The sequence below is a fragment of the Mandrillus leucophaeus genome, unplaced genomic scaffold, assembly GCF_000951045.1.
Source record: "Mandrillus leucophaeus isolate KB7577 unplaced genomic scaffold, Mleu.le_1.0 Scaffold311, whole genome shotgun sequence".
NCBI classification, from domain to species: Eukaryota; Metazoa; Chordata; class Mammalia; order Primates; family Cercopithecidae; genus Mandrillus; species Mandrillus leucophaeus.
This window is the reverse complement of record NW_012103266.1, coordinates 3,669,999-3,696,930: the sequence shown is the minus strand read 5'-3', so window position 1 is coordinate 3,696,930 and position 26,932 is coordinate 3,669,999. Positions and strand designations below refer to the sequence as shown.

Sequence of the window (26,932 nt, the reverse complement as noted above, 5' to 3'; positions counted from 1 at the left end):
CCCTTTCCCCACCCCATCTCTCTCAGTCACACACATGCAAATGTACACACAAATACACGTACACCCCTACAGCCATACTGAACTTCTTCCATTTCTATGAGTCTGTTTTATTCTCTCTCGTCACTGAATCTTTCAAGGTGCTGTGCCCTTCACCTGGAGCACTCTCCGTTACTTGTCTAACCTCGCCTGAGCTTTCTCTTATGGTCTCTAGTTCTTGCTTATCCTTCAGTTTTCATATTAGACATTCCTTCTCCTATGAAGGCTTTTTAGACATCTGGGTTTAATCCTCCTGTGTGCTACCCTAATACCCCATTCCATACCCTTTATACTCAAACATTACTGAAAAGTAAGGGCCACCTGAGTAGCATTGTACCTTTGGTTTACTACCATATCCGTAGAGTTAGCAGAGTGTCTGGCCCATAGTAGATGCGTGGTAAGTATTCATTGAATGAATTTGTATGGTTTGGGCTTGTGTTGTCAACTGCTTAAGGTTTAGATTTTTAACTTCAAATTTGAGCACTGTCTTCTTGGTCAGTATATTATTAACAACAAGCACAATGCCAAACACGGTACATTTTCAGTAATGACTGGAAATGAATGAGTAACTCAGTAAGTATTTGAACGAATGATCATTGTAATGGTGACACCTCACTGAGGTTAATGAGCATTCCCCCTTTCTTTAAGTTCCTTGAAGGGAACTTCATTTGTCTCTGTTTTACCTAACATAGTGTCTTATATGTAGTAGACACTCATTGGATAATTGCCGTGAATTCCCAAGACTGAGCACTATGTACAGAGTTCCAGCTAGTGCTATCGTAAATTAGGTGATCTTGACCATATCTGGAATTCGAACTTTAGCTGGATTTCTCTGTAAATTTATGTATGTGTGCCTGTATGCATGGTCTTGTCAACATATATTTTTTAAAGAAGTAGACTGGTTTTGTATTCATGTATACAGTGACCATTAAAACAATGCCATCACACTACAACCAGTCAGAGTTCTCTTCTTATTGTTGGTTGCTCATTTGTTTTACCGTGGTTGTTTTTGCCTTGGACTTTCAAAGAATCATGGACTGTAAACTTTTAAGGCAAGGTTTAAGTCTTGTCCTAATCATTCACTGTGTAGTCAACAAGAAGGTGTTAGGACTTGAGAAATAAATTACCTGAAGGAAATATATATGAGAAACGCTTTATGGGGAAATTTTTTTGTCTTTCCTGCTTGAGTGCAGAACTTCGGGTGTTGTGTAATACATATTCTTTCACCTCCACTTCCCTTTGTAAATGTGCTTTACTCATAAATGTCTGTCTATAAAGATGTGTCCTGGGTCTTCTTTAACAAAGGAGGTGGTACATACTTGAATAACCATCCTCTAAGTGATTGAGGTTGAAAAAGTACAAATCTTTCTTGGTTGAAGTAGGAGAGGCTGTACCTGCTTTGTTATGAGTGCTTTCTTTGTGTTCTCATTATTCCTTTTTTTTTTTTTTTGGTTCTACATTTTTTTCCTGTACTATTTTGTACAGCTCCTTTCTTATTATTTTTTTCTTTCACCTCTCAACTCTTTTATTATCACTCTTTTTATTGAAACCATATATCCATGTTTTTTGAGTAAATTTGACCATAACAATTGGTACAGCTTTCTTTTTAAAATAATATTTAATGTATTTCAATTATAAAAGTAAAATCTTTAATTTAGAAAATCTGAAAACAAAGGAAATTTTAAAGAGGAGAGTATGTATCTAAAATCCTGTTACTTAGGTATAATTGTCATTAACATTGCCATAAATTACTATTTAGATGACAGAGACATTTTAACCTAATTGAAATCATTCTGTACCTAGAGTTTTATATCTCATTTTAAATAATATTGAGTCAAAGATATATTTCTACATCATTAAAATACTTTAATAGGCCAGGCACAGTGGCTCACGCCTGTAATCTCAGCAATTTTGGAGGCCAAGGCGGGCAGACCACTTGAGCCCAGGAGTTCGAGATCAGCCTGGGCAACATGGGGAAAGCCTGTCTCTACTAAAAATATAAAAAATTAGCCGAGCATGGTAGCATGCACCTATAATTTTACCTATTCAGGATAGGGAGGTGGGAGGATCGCTTCACCCCGGGAGGTCAGTGCTGCAGTGATATGTGATCATGCCATTGCACTCCAGCCTGGGAGACAGAGTGAGACCCTGTCTCAAAACAATTTTTAATGGCTGCATAATATTCCATTTTAAATAGCTAATCAAAGTTTACCTCTTTATTTCCCTATATTTGCACTGTTCAATGTATTTACTAGTTTCTCTGTTATAAAAATGATGTCATGAATAACTTAGAACATGAAGTTCTAGCTACATTTCAGATTGTTTCCTGTGAAAGATTCCTAGAAGTAGCATTATTAGGTCAAAAATAAGTCATACTTTTTGAGGCACTTAGTTTTTTTTTTTTTTTTTTTTCACATGACTTTCCAGAAATGTTACGACAAATCTGCCCGTTGCTATCAGCATTGTAAAAGAATATCCATCTTACCACATGGGTAGGGCTTTTTAGTTTCTTTAACAGTATTGTACTTTCTTTAACAGAATATTAACAGAATACTGTTAAAAATGGATAAAAAATGGATAACTGTGTGTACGGTTATCAAATTAATTAAACAAAGAATATTATCTGGCATACATATTTGAATCTTGTTCTGAAGGCAGTGGGTACATGATGTGTTTTCTTACACTTGGAATCTCTTGTGTGTGTGTGCTGGGTTGTTGTTCTCTGAAATTGCAGTACTGTGTTAAATCCCCAAACTAAAGCAGTGAATTTTTGTGTGAGTTCTGTATCTTTGTGGCCTTGACAACTGAGCCAGTCCTTTGGAGAATAAGCAATCCTGGACTGCGTTTTAGGACAGTGAGAACTGCCGAAGTCATGAGAGAGAAAGACGAATGGATAGGACACTGAACTAGAAATCAGATGCCCTAGGCTTTATTCCCACATCCATTTGTCATTGTGTATCATGGCCAAATTTGATTAAAGAACTTTCCCAATCTGTAAAACGGGGATAATATGTCTCACCTTACAGGGATGCTAAAGGGATTACTGAAATATTTTTTTCTAATGCATTTTGTGTTCTTCCAAAAGAGCTCTAATATTCAGAACCAAATACTAAAATCTACCTAAAATCTGAATGGTAGAAATTAACTATTATACTTTGAAGCGTTTTAAACCCCAGTTTATTAAGAACCTAACACCTGGCCGGGCGCAGTGGCTCAAGCCTGTAATCCCAGCACTTTGGGAGGCCGAGACGGGCTGATAACGAGGTCAGGAAATCGAGACCATCCTGGCGAACATGGTGAAACCCCGTCTCTACTAAAAAATACAAAAAACTAGCCGGGCGTGGTGGCGGGCGCCTATAGTCCTAGCTACTCGGGAGGCTGAGGCAGGAGAATGGCGTAAACCCGGGAGGCGGAGCTTGCAGTGAGCTGAGATCCGGCCACTGCACTCCAGCCTGGGCGACAGAGCGACACTCCATCTCAAAACAAACAAACAAACAAACAAAAACAACCTAACGCCTTAGTGAAGAGGGACAGATAGTCAACAGAAGAATAAACAAAGAAAAGACCAAATAAGAATGAGCCTCCAAAAGACTAAAACATTGAGTGTTCTTTTTTGTTAAGATGACTTTTTAACCCATTTATGCCAGAGGCTGCAGACTTTTTATGTGAAAAATCAGACCTTGGCGATGACCCTGAGCAGTAGGATATAATAACTCCCACAAGCTTATTGTTCCAATAATGGAACAGTAGGTATAAGTGAGTTAGTTGTGTGCTACGTCATATTGGTTGGCCAGAGAAGGCCTGTGTGAGGAGGGGATATTTGAATGATGGGAAGGAGACAACCATGCTCAAATTCGGGAAAGGGGCCCCCTAAGCAAAAAGAAGAACACATGCAAAGGTCCTAATGTGAGAATGGGTTTTGAGTGTTTGAGTGCCAGATAAGAGACCAGTTTGGAAGTTAGTAATTTGGGGGCAGGGGAGGGAATCAGATCAAGTTGTAGAAAAATTACCCAGGGCCTTGCAGGCTCCTGGAAGGAGTTCAAATAGTCCATAGTTTGGATCTCTCATACTTACTAGCTTTGTGACCTCAGATAAAGTTTTTGAAATTTTGTGAATTTTTGTTCCCATTTATAAAATGAGTGTAATTGTTGCTTTCCAAGGTTGTTTCTATGGATTAGGATAATAAATTTAGTGAGTAGTACAGTGAATGGCACATAGTACACTCAAGAATTGGATATTGCTGATGATGATGTTTGGATAGGCAATAAATGTCCATTGTGTACCTAACTATGTGTCAGGCATAGGGCCAGACGCTTTACATTTATTTATATTTAAATCCTCAAAACAATTCTATAAGATATATTGAAACTGGAAAAAATTGTTACTTGTACAATTAAACAGTGGTCTTAAGTAGCAGACTACTGGATTCAAATCAAATTTTCATGACTCCAAAATTAGTTACCCCTCACTCCTGTATCATATCAAGGGAGTAAATCAATTGTAATCTGTTGGTTGCTTTTGTATGTAAATACAGTTTGTAACTAGACATGCTTTTAGAGATGAGGCCAGTCTCTGGCCTTATATGAAGAGCTCTTGCCAGGCAGGAGCTTTGTGAATGTTCATATTCCTCTCAATGCTTAGGATCATGCCTCGTTCCTCCTAGAATTTCTTATTATATTCCTTGACTAAGTGGATCTGCATAACAATATTAATACTTGCCTGCAACATGCCCCAATTTTTCTAATAGCCTAAGGAATATTCAGGTTTTTGTTTTTTCAAGATTTCTTATTTTTCCCAGAGACATACTTCATATAGCAGTCTTTTCTTTTGAGAGTGTTTTGCCCTTAATTGTACTAGTTGGAAGTGTCAGAATAGTGCCTTAACCTATTGAACTCTAGATGGCTGACTTTTCTTTGTTATTTTATCTTGTCTTGTTTAAAGGAATATGGAATTGGCAGCAGAGCCCACTAACTGATGTCAGATTTGGTTAGCATAAATTGTATATTTAACATCAAGTAAACATGCAGTTAAAAAAATCATATGAGTTGTCCTTTTTATTCTTTGCTATACAAAATCTTCACTGAATATATTTAATAAGTTGAAAGGCTCATTCATTTTGTGAGAAAGTCTATGAGATTACTGATTATATTACTTATTGAAAATATTTAGTATCTATATCCTACTTTGGAATGTAGAAGAAAGAAATGAAGCCTTTTGGAGACACGTGTGTGCATGTCTGTTGAATTGTTAGATTATATTAATTTTTTCTCTGAGAAGTAAATGACATGCTAGAATAGTAAATTGTATAATGTGAACCATGAAAAAAATATTGTTTCTAAAATAATTGTTTTGAGGAAACAGAAATGTGTGTTTCCTTATATTCAAATTCACAACTTAGGTCCTTAGAGGTAAGAATGCTACCAGCAGAAACAGATGGTTGGTAATCTGTAAAAGTAATGCCATCATATTGGGTAATGCTATACTGCTGTTTCTATTGGCATAACCTCTAACTATGATATGATATATAGCACTTATGGGCCAGAACATTGTTTGTACTTTTATAAAAACCCTACGAAGTCTATATGCTCAAGTACTAGCTCAAGTTTTCTTATCAGGTTGGGTTTTTTGTTTTGTTTTGTTTAGACAATCTTGCTCTGTCACCCAGGCTGGAGCGCAGTGGCATGATCTCGGCTCACTGCAACCTCCGCCTCCTGGGTTCAAGCGATTCTCCTGCCTCAACCTCCCAAGTAGCTGGGTTTACAGGCACGCGCCACCACACCCAGCTTATTTTTTGTAGAGATGGGGTTTTACCATGTTGACCAGGCTGGTCTCGAACTCCTGACCTCAAGTGATCTACCCACCTCAGCCTCCCAAAGTGTTGAGATTACAGGCATGAGCCACTGCACCTGGCCAGGTTGTTCTTTCAAGTTAGGATAGGACACTTTGGGGTAAGCAGTATTTCATGATTCACTGTATACCATTTTAGAACTAAAATTGGTTCATGCAGCAAAAATGAATTATTTATCACAAAAGGCTTGAATAACCTATACATCCATCACTGCTATAGAAAATAAACACGTATATTTGAATTTGTTAGGTAAAATTAGTTTATTGAAATCCCCCCAATCAACTTTCATATATTTTTTGAATTTACATATGCTAATATAAGCAAGTCATTCCTCTTTTAAATATTAACCAGAAGAGTATCCCACTAAGATACTATTTGATTTCAAAGATGTCAGTGTTAACTTTAAATATTTTCATTATACTGTTTAACTACATAGCAACATAAGGTACACACTATAGCAGTATCTCTTATACAACTTATGAAATATACATGTTAAATACAAAACCCGTAAAATTTAAATTAACATTATTTTAAGTAATAAATCATTTGCTGACTCTAAATTACCAATTACAATGTGAATATATTACAGTGTGGGCACTTTCGGGTTCTCAGTGCCTACCGTGCCATAGGATAACCCAATTGTGCCACTAGTGTTCTCTGATCTGTGGTTAAATTTTGATTGGTATAGCATGCTGCGATGTCATTTGGTCTTTATTTTGGTACCTATGTGTTTTCACACTAAGGCCATCTTATTAGCCAGCGATAATGAAAGTTGTACTTCCTGGTAACAGTGTGCATATATGGATGCTGAGATTAGTTGGCAGGACTTGGTTATAAGGTAGTTATCTAGGTGATCCAGCTTATGCTTAGCTTTATCATATTAAGAAATGAAACTGCAGAATTTTAACATTACCTTACCAGACTCAGGGATGATTAAGACTATGTTCAAGAATCCCAGTTTGAGTAACATTGCTGTGAGCTCCGGGTATCTTGATCTAGCAAATCCTCAAACGTAGCATGTTGTATTATGACTCAATATTTTTTGTAATTTCTGACTGAAATAGCCTTATCTACCTTTGGTGAACAGTTTTTACAGCCTGGCAGACCTTCTTCCCCCACATAGAGTCAAGTCCTTTGACCTTCAAACTCCCGTACCACCCCCTATCTATTTTGAGGGCACTTATCACATTGACAGTGGTCTGCATGTTGTTGCTTACCACACCTGAATAAGCTCTGCTGGGATGGTGAGGATATATCGTTGCTTATCTGTGTACTCTCAGTGCTTGGAACCTCATGGGAAGTCAATTCATGTTGACTGGTAATATTCTATTACAAAAAGTGTACCATATACACAATAAGAGATAGATGCCTTGTGTCTCTGTAGTCTATTTTGTGAAAAGAAACTGAGAATCTATATAATCAATGTGTGTGCAGAGAATATAGTGTCCAATTAAAATTTTATACTTTAAAGAAGAAAAGCTTTTGCTTTAGTATGCATATAGTGGCATATTCCAAATCATAGATTCAACAGGGCAGGACCTTTGGGATCATCTAGCTCAGTGGGTTTAACACCTTATTTTATTTAACATCAGAGCAGCTTATTCATAAAAAATCATATGTGGGATATGAATAAATTAGAAGATAAATGTATAAATGCCCTCATTATTGGGGGAGCAGAGACTTGGGAAGTCTCCCCAGGAGCCTTCCTTTTTGCATATTCCCTCATCCTCCAAGGCAACCCTGAAAACACCTCAAGGAACTCCATGGACCCCCAGAATAATTTGAAAATAATAGTCTTCTCAGGCTGGGTGCAGTGGCTCATGCCTGTAATCCCAGCACTTTGGGAGGCCGAGGTGGGTGGATCACAAGGTCAGGAGTTCGAGACCAGCCTGGCCAACATGGTGAAACCCCGTCTCCACTAAAAATACAAAAATTAGCTGGACGTGGTGGCGCACATCTGTAGTCCCAGCTGCTCAGGAGGCTGAGGCAGGAGAATCACTTGAACCCAGGAGGCGGAGGTTGCAGTGAGCCGAGATTCCGCCACTGTACTCCATCTCAAAAAAAAAAAAAAAAAAAAAAAAAAAAGAAAATAATAGTCTTCTCCTACCTAAGGTAAGAATCCTTTTCCAGCCTCTCAGACCTAGTGGCAGGTCTTTGCTTGAATAATTTTGGTGAACAGAAACTAATAACTTTGTAACATGAGCAGTTAACTAGGCAATGAAAGTGCTCACTAATTAATGATAAAATAATATATAATGGCACCAAACATTAGTTAAGTGCTTATTATATACCAGACCTTATGTTTGACCAGGATCCTTATTCACCCTTATGACAAGCCTGAGGAGGGTAGATGCTTTATTGTTCCCATTTTGCCGATAAGGAACCTCAGGCCCAGGAAGTCAAGTAATCACTTGACTAAATTCATACAGCTATTAAGGTAAGGAATATTTTGGAAACTTTTGCCTGCTTTTCCCTTTTTGTTATAATCTTCCTTTGGGAACAAATTATGCCTCTTTGAAGATGGTTTCATACTGTCCTCAGAGAGCGACTCTATAGCTTGGGTTCTAGCCTTGCTTCTGACAGTTAGATATAGTCTCAGACGAGACATGACTTCTCCGTGACTCAATTTTCACAGCTGAAGAAAAAATGATTTTAGTAATATCTTCCCTGTTGTTAGATTCAGATGAAATACTATGCAGGAAAAGTTGTGAAAGCTGTTTTTGCTATACAAGTGTAAGGTATCCTTGATCTCTAAATCTATCAACCCCATTCAGTGCTGGAAGCACACATCCATTTATTAACATGTCAGTTAGTTACATTTCTTTTTATTTTTCCTTGTTTTCCTATCCTTTGGCCATTTTACTATTGGTGCACTACCTCCCATCAGCAGGTAGACAAGGAACTGATAAAATTCAGTGTGTTCATTTTGTCTGATAACACTTACTAAAATGTTTAGAAGGCCAGTGTTTTGAAAATAATAGGGTAATTTTTTGTTTTGTGAAAGGAATATTTCTTTATTTCATTTACAATTTATAGCTTCATTACCTACTTAAAATGCAGTTTATATCTAGGCTGTAGGAAACATTTATAATCTGCAAAAGTATTATTAAACTTGCTTTGTTATACTGTCTAAAGTTACTCTTGGAATTGGATTTACAAAATGGTAAAGCAGAGAGGGAAACCATTTTATTTAAATACCTTCATAATCTTTGCCCCAACACAACAAATGTTGGTAAGTCTTAGTGTTGTTCCTATCTTTAAGCAGTACAATGAAGAGATTGCCTATGTGAAATGTATTGGTTATCCTGTTGGACATTATCATTGGTCAAATCCTGCCCATTTTTTAAAGTCGTTATTTATATACATGAACTTTCTCTATTTAAAATGGTAGTATACTTTTTCTTCTTTCCTAGGACAGTGGGTGGAGTAAAGGCAGTGTAATTCCAAAATAGAGGTAACAGGCTACTAGAAGGGTTCTTACTTGTTTTGTGCCATGGGCCCCTCTGAAAGTTGGTGAATTTATGGGAACCTTTTTAGAATCATATTTTTAGATGTAAAACACAAAGGACATAGGATTATAAAGGAAACCAATCATATTAAAATATACTTATAAAATTGTTTTTAGAAATTATGACACATTCCAGAGACATAAACACATATGTTCACACAAAAACCTGTGCATTGGATGTTCATAGTTTTATTCATAGTAGATAAAAATTGGAAACAGCCTAAATGTTCTTTAATGGGTGAGTGGTTAAATAAACTGTATTATCCATACTATGGGATACTATATGGCAATAAACAGGTACAAACTATTGATATACACAATAACTTGTGTGCCTTTCCAGGGCATTATGGTGAATGGAAGAAGCTCATGTGCTAAAAGGTTACATATAGTATGATTTCATATAAATGACATTCCTTTTCTTTATAGGTACATAGTAGGTATATACACTTAAGGGGTACATGAGATGTTTTGATACAGGCATACAATGCATAATAATCACATCAGGGTAAATGGAGTGTCCATCACCTCAAGCATTTATCATTTATTTCTATTATAAACATTCCAACAAATTCTTTTTGTTATCTTTAATTGTACAGTAAATTATTGTTGACTATAGTCACCCTATTGTGCTGTCAAATGCTAGATCTTACTCATTCTGTTAAACTATACTTTTGTACCCATTAACTATCCCCACTTCCCCTCCCGGTCCACTTCCCAGCCTCTGGCAACTATCATTCTACTCTCTTATCTCCATGAGTTCAATTGTTTTAAATTTTTGCTCCCACAAATGAGAACATGAGATGTTTGTCTTTCTTTGCCTGGCTTATTTCACTTAACCTAATGTCCTTCAGTTCCATCCACGTTGTTGCAAATGATGGGATCTCATTCTTTTTTTCTGGTTGAATAGTATGCCATTGTGTATATGTGCCACATTTTCTTTTTCCTTTTCTTTTTTTTTTTTTTTGAGACGGAGTCTTGCTCTGTCACCCAGGCTGGAGTGCAGTGGGGTGATCTTGGCTCTGCAACCTCCACCTCCCCTGTTCAAGCAATTACCATCTCAGCCTCCCAAGTATCTGGGATTACAGGTGTATGCCATCACGTCTGGCTAATCTTTTTGTATTTTTAGTAGAGACAAGGTTTCACCACATTGGCCAGACTGGTCTCAAACTCCTGACCTCAGGCAATTCACCCGCCTCGGCCTCCCAAAGTGCTGGGATTACAGGTGTGAGCCACCGTGCCCGGCCCCTGTGCCACGTTTTCTTTACCCATTTGTCTGTAGATGGACACTTAGGTTGTTTCCAAATCTTGGCTATTGTGAATAGTGCTGCAATAAATATGGGAGTGCAGATAGCTCTTCAATATACTGATTCTTTCTTTTTGGCATATACCCAGCAGTGGGAATGCTGGACCAAATGGTAGCTCAATTGTTAGTTTTTTGAGGAACCTCCATACTGTTTTCAATAGTGGTTGTACTAATTTACATTCCCACCAACAGTGTATGAGGGTTCCCTTTTCTCCACATCCTCATTAGCATTTGTCATTGCCTTTCTTTTGGATGGATACAAGCCATTTTAACTGGGGTGAGATGATATCTCATTGTAGTTTTGATTTGCTTTTCTCCAACAATGAATGATATTGAGCACCTTTTCATATACCTGTTTGTCTTTTGTATGTCTTCTTTTGAGACATATCTATTGAGATCTTTTGCCCATTTTAAAAAATCATATTATTAGATCTTTCCTATTGAGTTGCTTGAGCTTCTTAAATATTTTGGTTATTAATCTCTTGTCAGATGTATGTATAGTTTGCAGATATGTTTTCCTATTCTGTTGTCTCTTTGTTGATCGTTTGCTTTGCAGAAGCTTTTCAACTTGATGTGATTCCATTTATAAATGATACTTTTGAAAAAAATGATAGAAATGAGGAATAGGTTAGTGGTTGCTGGGGTGGAGGGCTGTAGGAGGGAGATGGATGTGGTTATTGAAAGCCCTACTTGGGGGATCCTTGTGGTGATGGAACTGTTCCATATCTTGGTTGTGGTGTTTGTATACCTGAAGCTACACATGACAACACTGCATAGAAGTGCATATATATATACACACACACACATATATAAAATACACACAGAAATAAGTACAAATAAAACTAGGGAAATTTAAATAAGATAGATGGGTTTTATCAATGTCAGTATCCCCGTCATGATATCGTAATATAGATTACCAAGATGTTACCATTGGGGAAAAGGGATCTCTCTGCAGTATTTCTTAGAACTGCATGCATATTTCAAATATCTGAAAATAGTTTGATTAAAAAATTGAGACACAGTAATTGTACTTCTTTACAATATTTATTAAATAACAAGATAAAGTGGCAGGTTGTATGACTCAAGTAATTTTGAGAATTGATAAGCATAAATGATAGTTAAGGTATTTTCACAAATGTAGTATGTATGGTACAACAGGAAAGTATATGTGACTTGGTGACCAAGTTGCAGGGACTGCTAATACCACTGTAATCTGTTTCCTATATTCATAGTTGAAAGAAGTACTAGATTTAAGTAAGAGGTTACTGAAAATATTTTTTCCTTTACAAATTCACATACCCCCTAAATTTAGACCCCAGGATAAGAACCCCTGACTTTATATCTTTTTACATTTGATTATCTGATATATCTCAAAGGCCTCTGTCAAATAAAAGAGAAACCTAATGTGTATTTGTTTTGCCTCAAGTACCATGGATAATGATAGGGGCTCACAGAAAATACTAGTAGACACACTTCACGGTTTTAAAGATTTACTTGCTATTATTCACCCGTATGCCTACTGTTCACCATAATTGCTTAACACTAGTTTTAAAAGAGAAGTATGTGTGGATTTTAAGTATAGAATAGACTATACATTATTGATATGAAAAAGAAATATGTCAAATTGATTGCTTATTATCCAGATTGACTAATATTGATTATCATTAAATATTTTAGTTTGCTTTCACTAGGAAATCAGTTAATGATAGTTTAGCCTTCAGTTGTCCATATCTCTGAGAGTATCTAGGTCAAATGAGGCTGTTTTAAAAGAAACGAAGGTTAGTGTTTTGGGATTAATATTCTACTTTAAAATATCACCTTTTTGTTTCATTTAATGTTAAAATCTAAACTTTTTGAATATTTAACTGAGTAATTATTTGAAATTATTATGAAGTATTTTCCTCTATACTCTATTGGTTAAATATGTCTTTCATAACATAAGAGGTAACAAAATGGACACAGAATTTAAAACTATGTTTAGAGTTTGTGTACTTGACATTTCTAATACAGGCTGAGCATCTCTAATCCAAAATCCAAAATGCTCCAAAATCCAAAACTTTGAGAACCAACATGATGCCACGAATGGAATATTCCACACCTGACCTCATGTGTTGAGCTGCAGCTAAAATGTAGCCAAAACTTTGTTTCATACACAAAATTATTAAAATCATTGTATGAAATTATCTTCAGGCTATTTGTATAAGGTGCGTATACAACAAAAATAAATATCGTGTTTCAACTTGAGTCCTGTCTGCAAAATATCTCATTATGTATTTGCAAAGATTACAAAATTGGAGAAAACCAGAATTCTGAAACACTTCTGGTCCCAAGCATTTGAATCAGAGATACACAATCTGTAATACAAGTGCTCAGAAAATGATCTAAATATTTGTTCTGTGACGGTCTAAGAGTCTGTAATTTGGGGGTGAAATGCTTAATTGATATTTAATATACAAAAGCTTCAATAAGGGAACAATAAATGATTTCATCATAGAAAACCTTATACTTTTCTTTCATGAAACATTTTAGCTGATCATATTTTAATAAACTTATTCAAATTCTTTTGGGAAAAATGGCACATATAATCTGAAGAATTATGATGCTTATACATTGCTGTAGAAAAGCTTTTATCACCTCTGCCCTATAATTTGGGATATATTCTCTCGTTTTGCCTATTATTTTCATCCTCTGAAAATGCCTTAGTTAGAAACAGTGTTTCCTGCAATGGGAAATGACACAATATGAAGTTAATCTCATGACAGTAATTTTCTGTGTAGTTTTTTTTCTTGTAGACTTCAATTGGTAATATGTAGTATCTTTTACCCTACATTTTTTTGTGCCATTAAAAAATATTTTTCAGTGCAAATTGCATTTTAAATTATTTTAAGTTTTATTATATAAATTGATTTTAATATATTTTTATATTTTTGATACATAAATTACATAACTCTATTACTCTGCCAGTAAGAGATGGCTTTCTTACAAAAATGGAGAGAAGCCATCTAAAGGTTCTGCAATATATAGCATTCTCTATTCCACCAAATATACAGCTATCAGAATAAATAAATAGATTCACTTGGATATGGCACGTATTTTGTGTCTCCCTTTCCTCCTTGAACTCAAGGAACTGATGATGATGAAAATGGCATTTTGATTTCTTATGTTTGAAAGCTGTAGGAGCCTCCAAGAACAACAGTGTGAACCTCTGTAGATATAATCCCAAATATGTTAATCTATAGCATTATATTTTCAGAGAACACAATGATAGATAAGAAACTCATTTGATTAAAATAGCCAAAGAAATGGACTTCATTAGGATTTATAAATCGTGGTCAATAACACTAACAAAATTACTGTTTTCATGAAAATATTGTCCATCCTATTTGAAAATGACATCCCTGATAGTAATTGCTATCTGTGTGCATGCTGTAGCTGAAAAGACTTGTGTACAATCAATAGTTCTGTCTAGTGTCTGCAGCAAGATACCTTTACAGCTAAGAACCATAAAGCCTTTTCTCAAATTGTAAGTAAATCTGTTTTTACATTTAAAAATGACAGACCATACTCAGACTAAGTCCATCTAAACTCAGAAGTGGTTATCTCCACTGCAAACTAAAAGTGTTCTTTCTTAGAATATTGCTTCTCTGCTGTTGATTTTACCATTTCATATCAGAGCAAGGGGAATCTGTGACTATTAAACTGACTCAAACTACCTTTTGATTATTTGTTTACTGTCTTAAAATAATACAAGCACAGTCACATTGACTAGTATCTCCATCCTAATGATTTTCAAATTAAGGAATGGCTTCAAATTAGGAAAGCTCTTTGTTCACCTAGGTTTGGAATAGCATGATGTACGCTAATTGCTAACTTTGTCTGCATTATTTTTTAAAGATCAAATGGGCACAGTGGTAATTTTCATTAATCTCATACAGAGCAGCTAATTAAAATTTCCATTATTACCCATCCATTATCTAGTTGTTTCCTTTGTTCAGTATCAGAACAGGATGTTAATAAGCCATTCTTGTATTACAGCCCTATTAAGTATTATGAGAACTAATGTATTGCACTATTTTGTTTTTAGGTGATTTTAAAAATATTATCTTGCACCATATTGATTATGCTGAAGGTACTTTGACACCTTGACATTTTGTAATAGAGATTTCAGAATTAAATATTTGTTGCTTTAACATTTTATTCAAAATTGAGAAAAAGTAGTATATAGTAGAGAAAGGAGCTATCCAAGGACCAGAATATTTGTTTTAGTCTCATACTCTTACTAATTATGTGAACTTAGGCAATTACTTGGATTCCTCATTTTTGTAATGAGGGTATCAGAAGAACTGATCTTTAAGGGCCAGTCCAGCCTTAGCTTGCTATCATATTTTTATAACTTTCAAATATGAACTTATGTTAAAATCTCAAAGTCTTTCTAAGCTTGGTAAAAGGCGTCTGTTCTATAAAGTTGTATATTCTCTGTCATGCTCCAGTAGATTGTTTGCTTCCATTCTTTATAACCAGAGAGGATCCTAAATTATATAATTTAAGCTTGTTTCTAAGACTTGGGTGGGAGTGAGCCACAAAGTGATGGGCTGGCTCACTTGTCTATAAGGAGTACCTCGGCCATGACCTTATGTTCCAATTAGACTAATCCTGTAGGGAATCAATTAGAAAAAGGGAACCAACATTTTCTGAGTAGATTGTTCTGTGTCCATGAGATGCCCAATATGAAATACCTCTGAGCTGTCCTCAGCATGCAATACAGTGTCTCAGTTTACCTGTTCTATATTCAGCATCTTTGAATATATTATAACTGAAAGTCTCAGAACTATAATATTCTGAAGCAAAACTAAGCTTAGAATCTTCAACAAGTTGAAACTCATCACTCATCCACCCTTTTGTTTATTCTCCATCCATCCATCCATCCATCCATCCATCCATCCATCCATCCATCCATCCATCCAGGAAATATGTATTGAGTACTTACTTAAACACTGTCTTAAGATCTGAGGATACAGTGGTGAACAAGGCAGGCAAGAATCCTGTCTTATAAGAGCTTGTGTTTTAGTGCGGAAGACAGTAAACAACTGAATTACAAAAATAAATTTTCATAGAGGTAATATCGTAAATGATATTTAAAATGGTGTTGCGATGATAATTAGAATGTGGGGTGGGGAGAAGACTATGGGGCTGAGATTAAAATGATGGGAGCCAGCAATAGAGAGGTTGGGGTAAGGGTTTTCAAGGCAGAGAAAACTGCAAAATACAAAGGTCACTCACCAGGGTTAAATTCCATATACAATCCCCTAGGGGAGGATTAGTGGTGCCTTTTTATATATTAATTTAAAAATAACTTTGAGGATTACATGAAAGTGGTGTGTGACTACAGACTTGAAAACTTTAATTCCTTTTACTAGTAGTTTTCAGACTGGCATATGTAGTAAATAGATCCCTTGTTACTGATGAACTTTGTATTGCTGTAGAAAGTGAGTTGGCCGAGCAAAAATAAAACTATAATTTTGAATTTGCAAAATTATGCTTTAAATATTTACTTGCTGTTATTCCTTGTGGAATAATAGATGCGTAAGGAAGTTACAGGAATATGGACATGATCTCTCAGTGATGGTTTTACTTACTGTGCCATTTAAGTGATGATGATTCATCCAGTATACTTTTTTATTTGTGGAGGAGACGGAGTCTTGCTTTGTGGCTCAGGCTGGAGTGCTGTGGCGGGATCTCAGCTCACTGCAACCTCCGCCTCCTGGGTTCAAGCTATTCTCGTGTCTTAGCCTCCCAAGTTGCTGGGATTACAGGCATGTGCCTCCACGCCTGGCTAATTTTTGTATTTTTAATAGAGACGGAGTTTCACCACGTTGGCCAGGCTGATTTCGAACCCCTGACCTCAAGTGTTCCACCCGCCTCAGCCTCCCAAAGTGCTGGGATTCCAGGTGTGAGCCACCGTCCCTGGCCCATCCAATATATTTTTAACATCTACTGTATCTCATAACGAAGCAAGAAATACCAAGTCAGTGGCCATTATACAAAATATAGGAGCTAAAAGTGAAATCGTATTCCTTGTTCTGCAGTTATTATGGAGAAGTTCAATAATAACACACTTTTATTGAGGCTCACTAAATTCATGACCTGTGTTAGTTATGTGGCATAGATGGAGTTCCCAATGTAGAAGTGAGACAGACACAAATAATGACCTCTACCACAATATTTTAAGTGCTATAATAATGATAATAGTGCCACAGCTCTAAGGGAATAGAGTTCCCCTATATGTTATAAGCCTTTATCAGACTTAAAAAATTTAGCATTTAATGGGATTTTTAAAATTCAGAAATTAAGAATGATTAACACTTTCTACATTGAGGAGGCATTCTCAATCAAAACCCAAATAGTGTGAAACCATAGGGAACTCATTTCTCATTATTAACATTGTTTTTTTTTATTTTAAATGTCGTATCCTCTAATGATAATACCTCTACCCAATGGGGAAAAATTCCTTTCCTTATAATCTCCCTATAATATTATATTTCTTATGATAATATATCATATCCTAATGATGTTATTTTATGGTAAGTATCCTTAGATGTTTAGCAGAAACTGAGTGTAATTTGTATGAACCTGTAAAATGGGACTCAAGCTTGGAGTCTTAATTCAGGGATATACATTTACAGTATAGGAAAGGGGCAATTATGATTAGGTACGTCTAGAATGTGAAACTATGAGGTATTAGTATAGTGAATGTGTTGACAATGTTTTCCTCCCAGCCTTTTCCCTGAACTACTTATATAGTTATAGCAAGATGATGAAGTTAAGGAGCAGTGATGAGATGAGTTCTAGAAATAACTCCGTCTATATTGAAAATTAAGTTAAAAACTAGTTACTATCAGATAAATGTATTTAATGACTTTTTAAGATTAATCTACAACCTGAGAGTAACAGAAAGGAATAATTGGGAACTGGTGAATGCTTTCAACTGATTTGATTAATTAACATGCTAATTGGAGACTATATTGTTTTACATTTTAATAACTGTTTTCACTTATTTTTTTAGAAAGGCTGATAACTCTGATATCTTTCAATAGATGTGGGTTATGTATAATGGTATATATTAAGTTTTATTTGCTGGATTTTGTGGAATCGAATGTACATATCTTAACTAGGAAAATTAATAAGATGATTTTTGAATGCTTATCCTCTGGGTTAAGGAGGACTAGCTAATATTAATTCTAATGCCTGAATTGTAAATTTAAGCACCCCTGTCAATGACACTTTGTGTAATTCAAGTTCATATTCTATTCAGGTCATGAGCACCAACACTGTAATTTTTTTTTTAAATGAGGTCGAGGAAAATGTTGAGATATATACAACACAATTTTAACACATCAATTCTGTGATCAAGAACTTTTAAGTGTGTAGCACTCTGCACACATTTTTATATAACAAAATAAATATTCTGTGCATTATTTTACTTAAAATTTTTTTTAAAAACATTGTCTAAAATGGTATCTTTGTTTATTTTTTAGGGAGGGCTGAAAAACAGCAAACATGAATGCACCCTGTCTTCACAAGAATATGTTCATGAATTACGATCGGGTATATCAGATGAGAAACTTCTTAATTGCCTAGAATCCCTCAGGGTTTCTTTAACCAGCAATCCAGTCAGGTAAGTCGTTATTATCATTTTGGTATGATTCATACAATTTGTAGTGTATATAATTGTTTGGGAATATAATAAGTTTTGTTATTTAAACCTCAGGATTTTCTGACTAAAAGTCTGATGTTAATAAAGCAGCAGCATCTGATTGTGAAGTTGTAAACTTTTAAAAATATATTTAGTTGGATCTCCAGTAATGTACAATTTTAGGAATACAAATATTAACATAGAGCCAGAAGTTAAATGTCCACATTTACATGAAAATCTATTTGTGGGCTCAGATAATTATTATATATTTATTTATTAAGCAAATTAAGCATATTTGCTCCATGATTTTATTCTTTTGTGTGTGTGTGTGTGTGCGAGACGGAGTCTCGCTCTGTCGCTCAGGCTGGAGTGCAGTGGCACGATCTCGGCTCACTGCAACCTTCGCCTCCCAGGTTCAAGCAATTCTTCTACCTCAGTCTCCTGAGTAGCTGGGACTACAGGCGCGCACCACCATGCCCGGCTGATTTTTGTATGTTTACTAGGGAAGGGGTTTCACCATAGTGGCCAGACTGGTCTCGAACTCCTGATCTCGTGATCCAGTTGCCTCGGTCTCCCAAAGTGCTGGGATTACAGGTGTGAGCCACCGTGCCTGGTCAATTTTATTCTTTTAAAACTTGAAAGGTATATATAACTTCATGTTCTTCTATAAGTTTTAGATATACTCCACATATTTCTGTAATTTTGAGATAGCAAAAAGTGATTTATTTTAACCAGTAAAAGAAATGAGAGCATTAATACACTCCTCAAAACTCTACTAATTTAAGCTATTAACTAACTACAAAGGATTGTTAGGAGGTTACTTGCCAATGGTGGATTCCAGTAACTGTGGTTCCTTTATTAAGCCTTTAAATCAATAACACCCAAAATAAAATGTTTTATAAAGAGAAACAAAATTTCAATAAAATATCAAAACATTCTTGGCCGGGCATGGTGGCTCACACCTGTAATCCCTGCACTTCAGGAGGCTGAGGCAAGTGTATTGCTTGAGTCCAGGAGTTTGAGACCAGCCTGGCCAACATGGTGAAACCCCGTCTCTACTAAAAATACAAAAAAGTCAGCTAGATGTGGTGGTGTGTGCCTGTGGTCCCAGGTATTCAGGAGGCTGAGGTGGGAGGATCACCTGAGCCCGGGAGGTGGAGGTTGCAGTGAGCCCAGATCCCGCCACTGCACTCCAACCTGGGAGACAGAGCCAGACCCTGTCTCAAAACAAAACAAAACAAAACAAAACAAAATCTGGGATCTATTTGTATAACTGCTAGAAGTTCAAAATTTACTCCGTAAGAGTATATAAAAAACTTACTGTGATTTTATCCATGTTTTTCCTAATATGTAATAGGCCTAAATCTTGTACTTTTCTGTCCTTTCCACAGAGCCTTGAAAATAATTTAGAGCTCAGTCATTCAGTTTGGATTTATGTATAAATTGAAATATATTAATTACTTATTTATAGTGCACTTGGCAAAAATACCTGGAAAATTACAATTTTAAAACAACAAAAAATTTTAAAAAGCCAGTGTTAAGATGTGACTTATCTTAGAGTATGATAATCATTGAAAGACGATTGTCTTGCTATTTCTTAAAAAATACTCCTAGGTTTTTGTTTTTGTTTTTGTTTTTTTTTGAGATGGAGTTTTGCTCTTGTCACCCAGGCTGGAGTGCAGTGGCGCTGTCTCGGTTCACTGCAACCTCTGCCTCCTGGGTTCAAGTGATTCTCCTGCCTCAGCTTCTCCAGTAGCTGAGATTACAAGTGTGCACCACCTCGCCTGCCTAATTTTTGTATTTTTAGTAGAGACGGGGTTTCACCACGTTGACAGGCTGGTCTTGAACTCCTGACCTCAAGTACTCCATCTGCCTCGGCCTCCCAAAGTTCTGGGATTACAGGCGTGAGCCACTGCACCCGGCCAAATGCTCCTGGTTTTAACGGTTTGAATGAACAGGGGACGTGAATTCTTGAGAACAGTAACCACGGTGGTGCATTTTTCCCCCTGCACATAACGTACAGCACTCTACCGTTTTGCCAAGCACTTCATGCTCCTAAAATTTCTGTTGCATTGTTGTTTGAATGAATGAATAAATGAGTCTTTTAAAAGTAATTGTAGGCCGGGCGCGGTGTCTCAAGCCTGTAATCCCAGCACTTTGGGAGGCCGAGGCGGGTGGATCACGAGGTCAGGAGATCGAGACTATCCTGGCTAACATGGTGAAACCCCGTCTCTACTAAAAATACAAAAAATTAGCCGGGCGTGGTGGCGGGCGCCTGTAGTCTCAGCTACTTGGAAGGCTGAGGCGGGAGAATGGCGTGAACCCGGGAGGCGGAGCTTGCAGTGAGCCGAGATCACGCCACTGCACTCCAGCCTGGGCGACACAAAAAAAAAAAAAAAAAAAAAAAGTAATTGTAGAAGTTGTAGCATTAAGAAATGAAGAGGGGGACTAGTAAAAATGCATTTTTATAGAGATGTTGGGAAAGGCTTGCTTGAAATTACACGTGGGACTTTTACTAGACAGGCGCTTTGACCAGCTAAGCAACAGGGCTCCCCTCGTGTGGGGCTTTTAGAATGTAGCAACCACTGACACACAGGGAAGGATTATGCCATCAGGTGAGAAGGTGGCCGACCCTGACTGGCTGGAAGCAGACGCATTCTGGTAGCTGATTGGTCCACAGGTAGCGTGAAGCTTGTCACGTCCTCAGGCTCCCAGCATTCAATCGTAGCCTTTCAGACAGCTTGAAGCCTTCTGTGGAGAGCTCAAAGCCTTCTGTGGAGAACTCAAAGCTGTCCGTGGAGCCCCAGACGAGCCAAAGCCCACCTTCTCCTCGGCCTGAACTGTCTTGAAGATGAGTAACAGTGGGTTTGGGAGCTATGGCAGCATTTCTGCTGCTGATGGAGGGAGTGGAGGCAGTGACCAACTGTGTGAGAGAGATGCAGCTCCTGCTATTAAGACCCAAAGACCTAAGGTCCGAATTCAGGACGTTGTACCGTGTAATGTGAACCAGCTTCTCAGCTCTACTGTGTTTGACACTGTGTTCAAGGTTAGGGGAATTATAGTTTCCCAGGTCTCCATCGTGGGGGTAATCAGAGGGGCAGAGAAGGCTTCAAATCACATTTGTTACAAAATTGATGATATGACCGCGAAACCAATCGAGGCCCGACAGTGGTTTGGTAGAGTAAAAGTCAAGCAAGTGACTCCACTGTCAGTCGGAGCATATGTCAAAGTGTTTGGTATCCTCAGATGTCCCACGGGAACAAAGACCCTTGAGGTATTGAAAATTCATGTCCTGGAGGACATGAACGAGTTCACTGTGCATATTCTGGAAACGGTCAATGCACACATGATGCTGGATAAAGCCCGTCGTGATACCACTGTAGAAAGTGTGCCTGTGTTTCCATCGGAAGTGGATGATGCTGGGGATAACGATGAGAGTCACCGCAGTTTCATCCGGGACGAAGTGCTGCGTTTGATTCATGAGTGTCCTCAACAGGAAGGGAAGAGCGTCTATGAGCTCCAAGCTCAGCTCTGCGACCTTAGCCTCAAGGCCATCAAGGAAGCGATTGAATATCTCACGGTCGAGGGCCACATCTATCCCACTGTGGATCAGGAGCATTTTAAGTCTGCTGATTGAGGCAGGGAAAACATCCTTTCCTTTTCCAAAGATCCTTGCATCCAGCTGAGAGTAATTTTGACCTGTTGACTTTTTAGGAAGTAGGACTAAAAAAAAAAAAAAATCTCAAGTGGCATTCTTTGTCAACTCGCTGCTTTTCTAACTGCTTTGAACTCTTCAGATTTTCTATATTTGAAGCTCAGAGAGAGATGGTGATGGATAAATTGACAACTCTGTAGGATTTACTAGCAAGCTAATGGAAACATGATGATTTGGGGGGAAGAAAAACTACAGAAAATGTAGAAATGTATTATTTAATTGTGTTGGAGCTTCTTTTCCCAAAAAAAGACAAAAAACGACAACAACAAAAAGTCTTGCTTGTTTTTATGTTAGAGTTATTTTCCATGTTTGGATTTAGCGTATAATGACATTATCTCTTGTTCAATATAGTATTTAGTACTTCATTAATTCAAATGAGCTGAAGATATTAATTTGTGAATTCTAATGCTCAGTTCAAACATTTATGTGTGATTTGCTCTCATTACTATGAATTTATGTTTTCTTAAAATAAGATTATACTATGTTTAAATAAATCATTTTTGCCAGGTTATCTTTGAATTTTTTTTAATGTGGTGAGGTTTAATGATTATTTCATACATGACGTGGTATTTGGATGAAATTACAATTTATTGTACTTGCATGGTAAATGGATGCCAGAGTTTCTGTAAGTTTGATGTGCTGGTGTATTATTTATTTTACTAAATGCTCTGTTTTATGTATAACAAGGTAATTTTTAGGAGGTTAGGGAAGCAAGTCATAGGAAATGAAACTTACTGAGTTTAACACAAATTTATTCAAATGTTTTATTAAAATAGTTTTATAAAATCTTAACTTTACTGTGTGATTTTTTTTCTAGGTACATTTGAAAAAGCCTTTTTGTTTTATATCCTTAAGGATTAATAGTTAATTATCCAGAATTTTTTCTTTTCTATATATAATACCAAGAACATATGCTATAGCCTAGTTCTAACAATACATTTTAGTGTAGATTATATAAATTATGTGAGACTTTTAAATAATTGACCATTAAAGAAAGCCCTCAGTTACCTATACACTAAAGATGGTATCTTTCAAGGTGTTAAATATTTTACATTAGAGGAAAGAAAAAATATATACTTTTGAATGAATATGTATTATATTTTATGTAATATATGTATATTCATATATAATATATATTCAGATAGAAGAGAAGAACATTATTTGTCTAATTGAATCATGAAAACTGAAAAAAAAAAAAAAAACAACTCTTAAATGGAGCATTGCCAATAATCCGTACTTTCAGGAAAACTTTCAGAAAATGGCCTGCCATTAGAAAAACTTACCACCAATTCTTGCTTAAGCTTTGTGATGCATATTTTTCTTCCCCTTGAAAGTAAAGAAATCATAAATGGCACTCTTGAAAAACACAAATGAATAACATACTATAAACCTGTTACTTCAATTATCAGACATTTTGAAAATTCTGGTCTTCATAAACCTAAAATATTCGGAACCACTTTTTGTTGAAAAAGGTTACCTGTCCTAGGGAAAATCATATTGGGGGAGAGGCAACAAGGGGCATATATAATACTTAGAATTGTGGAGCTCAAAGAAATAGTCTAGCAGATACAGTATTCTTTTGTGATATCACTTACCCAAATTCAGAAACCATGACATTAAAAGCTGATATTTATGAGTGTAATTATAGGTCGCTCCCATAATTGCTTGAGCTGATTCAACTGGCCAATGGATGGGTAGCCACTTTTTTTTCCTACTCTAGGAGCATGCCTCCAGAAGGAGGGGGAAAAAAACTCTTTTTTTTGTTTTGTTTGGGAGGCCAAACTGCTTTTGTCCCTGCAAATTGATACATAGAGATATGTACACCTGAATTTAAGGCAGAAGACCAGCCTGTCCCCCATCCTCTGAGGGGCAATGTCCTCTATCTGTGTTCCTTGGGGTTGTTTTAGACTTTTAAAATTGCTCCTCCCAACTCTTATTCTTCTGAATGGAATCATGTGCTTTAGTGGATTCTGCTGCAGGTAAGAGATAGCAGTGGAAAAGTAGTAAGTAGGTCTAGATATAATGTCAGTGGAAATAAAAACATTTTAGGCAGAAAATAATCACTGGATTGTTTTATACAAGCGTATTTAGTCCATGTTAAAGGGTGCAGATTTTTAAAGTTCATTTTCAACACTCACCTGGCATGCATACTTTCTCAATTTTGTTTAGATTGGGAATGACTTGGCTAATATCCCCTTTCTCCAAGATCCTGCCCTGATTGTTAGCCACACCTTTTGAGGATAAGATACAAATCCTGGGGACATACTATTGACTATTTTGGGCAGGGACATTTAAGCCTGAGGAACCTGAAAAACGTAATTGATGATTATAATCCACCCGAGGTTTTTTCCTATGGCTCACAGGCTTATGAAATATATGTATTTATATTGAGGTTGATTCTGAATTAACTATGAATAAATATATTTGAAAGTGTTTTCAAGGCTAATGTAATAATCTTACTATGGTCATAATTATTAGTGATCATTTTGTTACTTTTACCTACTAAATTTAGTAACATTTGGAGTAGAGGCTGAAAAGCATAAATTCTTATATTTTTTCAATTTCTGTTTACTTTTGATAACAGCAATTTAAAAAAGGTAACTAGCAAGATTTATATTTGTTCATGAAACCTTTAGTGAGTTCCTACTATATGCATTTAAGTGTTAACTTTAATTTTGATGAGTTTACATTTAATTGATTTCTGAAATGCTTATTAAAGATAGTAATAGTTAACATTTTAACATTTATTTAATATTTATTATCTCCCAAGTACTGTTCTAAGAGTGGGAGTTGTATGTATGTGTGTGTGTGTATGTGTGTGTATGTGTGTGTATGTGTATATATGATTCCGGTGATGCCTAGATTTACATTTTCAGCTCAGACCTCTTTTTTTTTTTTTGAGATGGAGTTTTGCTCTTGTTGCCCAGGCTGGAGTGCAATGGCACAATCTCAGCTCACTGCAAACTCTGCCTCCCAGGAGCAAGCGATTCTCCTGCCTCAGCCTCCAGAGTAGCTGGGACTACAGGCGCCTGCCACCATACCTGGCTAATTTTTGTATTTTTAGTAGGACGGGGTTTGCCATGTTGGCTGGGCTGGTCTCAAACTCCTGACCTCATGATCTGCCTGCCTCGGCCTCCCAGAGTGCTGGGATTACAGGTGTGAGCCACCCACCCGGCCAGACCTCTCTCTTGAAATTGAGACTCCATTTCCAAATGTCTTATTGGATGATGTATAGGCATTTTTAATACATTAAAAAATAATGAAAAATTATGTGTGTGTGATATGTGTTTTATATATATGTGTGTATGTATATGTATATGTATATATATGGCATTTACTACCCCTGCAATGTTCTAAGACCTTTAAATATACATATACAATCAGGATAACATTATTAGTATTGTTCCTATTTTGTAGGCAAACTTTAGGCTCAGAGAGGTTAAGTAATTTGCTCCATATTAAAGTTGCGTGACCAGCAAGTGTCAGTGTTAAGATTTAAGCCCAGGCTTTGTATCTCTAGAGCCTAGGCCCTTAACAACTAGTTTGTACAGTGTCACAATAAGGAAAGTCTATTAAAATAGTATTCTTTCATTGTTGTTAGTATTCTTTCACTGTCATCACATACTAAATATTTTGACTTTCTTTCCTTAAAATTTGTCTCATTTAAATGAAAAAAAACTGTGAAAACTTTCAGCAAATGTATAGAAGATAATATAAAAACACTTTTGTACTCACCTATCAGCTTAAGAGACAAAATGTTATTTTTTGCTGTTGTAGAGAACTTAGTTGAATAACTTGGGTGATTTTTTTATGATACTGTAATACCATTTGGGACTATATTTTCATTGATTTAAAAGATCATCTGAAATGCTACATTTTCTCTAAATCTATGCTTGTAGTTTTTGCAATATAATATCTTAAGAATATATATCAGTGTATTGAGAAGCTTATTTTTTTTTTCTGATCACATAGCTGTGTGTAAATTGGGACTTCTTTGCCCTATCCATTGTGGATGATACTTCTAGTAATTCTAACACTATCTCTGTGATATTTATTCCAATTTGCCATCATGTGATAAATTACAAAAACAATTTTTTAACATTAAGAGTTAATTTCCTCCCGGGCGTGGTGACTCACGCCTGTAATCCCAGCACTTTGGGAGGCTGAGGCAGGCGGATCACGAGGTCAGGAGATCGAGACCATCCTGGCTAACACGGTGAAACCCCATCTCTACTAAAAGTACAAAAAATTAACTGGGTGTGGTGGCTCGTGCCTGTAGTCCCAGCTACTCGGGAGGCTGAGGCAGGAGAATGGCATGAACCCAAGAGGCAGAGCTTGCAGTGAGCCGAGATTGTGCCACTGTACTCCAGCCTGGGCAACAGTACAAGACTCCGTCTCAAAAAAAAAAAAAAAAAAGTTAATTTTCTTTAGTAATACCTTAAATTGGAGGAGTTCAGTAAATAGCACTTAATATTTTATGTGGTTTGTTTTTATGTATCACATGGATAATCCTACAAAGGAATAACAAAACTAAATTCCCCTTGTCCATATGGGGCTTATACATATGTAGCTTACATTCTAGTACAGGAATTCAGACAGTTTTTTTAAAGGTGTATATCAAATGTCAGGTTGTGATATGAACTGAGGAAGAGATGTTGCTATTTTATATTAGATGATCAGTGAAAGCCTCCCTGACTCTAATGACATTTGCACAGAGGTCTAAAGGAAGTGTGGCAGTGAGCTATGTTCACTGGAGGAGGAATGTTGTTAGAAACAGAAAACAGCAACAGCAAATACCAAAGATGGGAGCATGCTTGGCATGTTCTAGG

The 26,932-nt window shown here is 36.4% G+C and overlaps 2 protein-coding genes across 5 annotated transcripts in view; both read left to right on the top strand.

The window, feature by feature from the left end:
- The window catches only part of DIAPH2 (diaphanous-related formin 2), a 964,164-nt gene that overhangs the window by 183,016 nt on the left and 754,216 nt on the right, over positions 1 to 26,932 (top strand). For all 4 annotated transcript variants that reach the window (XM_011987565.1, XM_011987563.1, XM_011987566.1 and 1 more), the window contains one exon: positions 18,231 to 18,370. In XM_011987565.1, the coding sequence (XP_011842955.1) occupies positions 18,231 to 18,370 (140 nt within the window). The remainder of the gene's footprint in view (positions 1 to 18,230; positions 18,371 to 26,932) is intronic.
- On the top strand, positions 19,730 to 22,345 carry RPA4 (replication protein A4, 30kDa). Its single transcript, XM_011987562.1, has 2 exons — positions 19,730 to 20,508; positions 20,806 to 22,345. The coding sequence occupies exon 2, from the start codon at positions 21,240 to 21,242 to the stop codon at positions 22,023 to 22,025; it is 786 nt and encodes a 261-aa protein (XP_011842952.1). The 5' UTR covers positions 19,730 to 20,508; positions 20,806 to 21,239; the 3' UTR covers positions 22,026 to 22,345.

What these genes read in the sequence shown, in the direction of transcription:
- RPA4 (XM_011987562.1), top strand. Translation starts at nt 21,240, where the DNA reads ATGAGTAACAGTGGGTTTGGGAGCTATGGCAGCATTTCTGCTGCTGAT.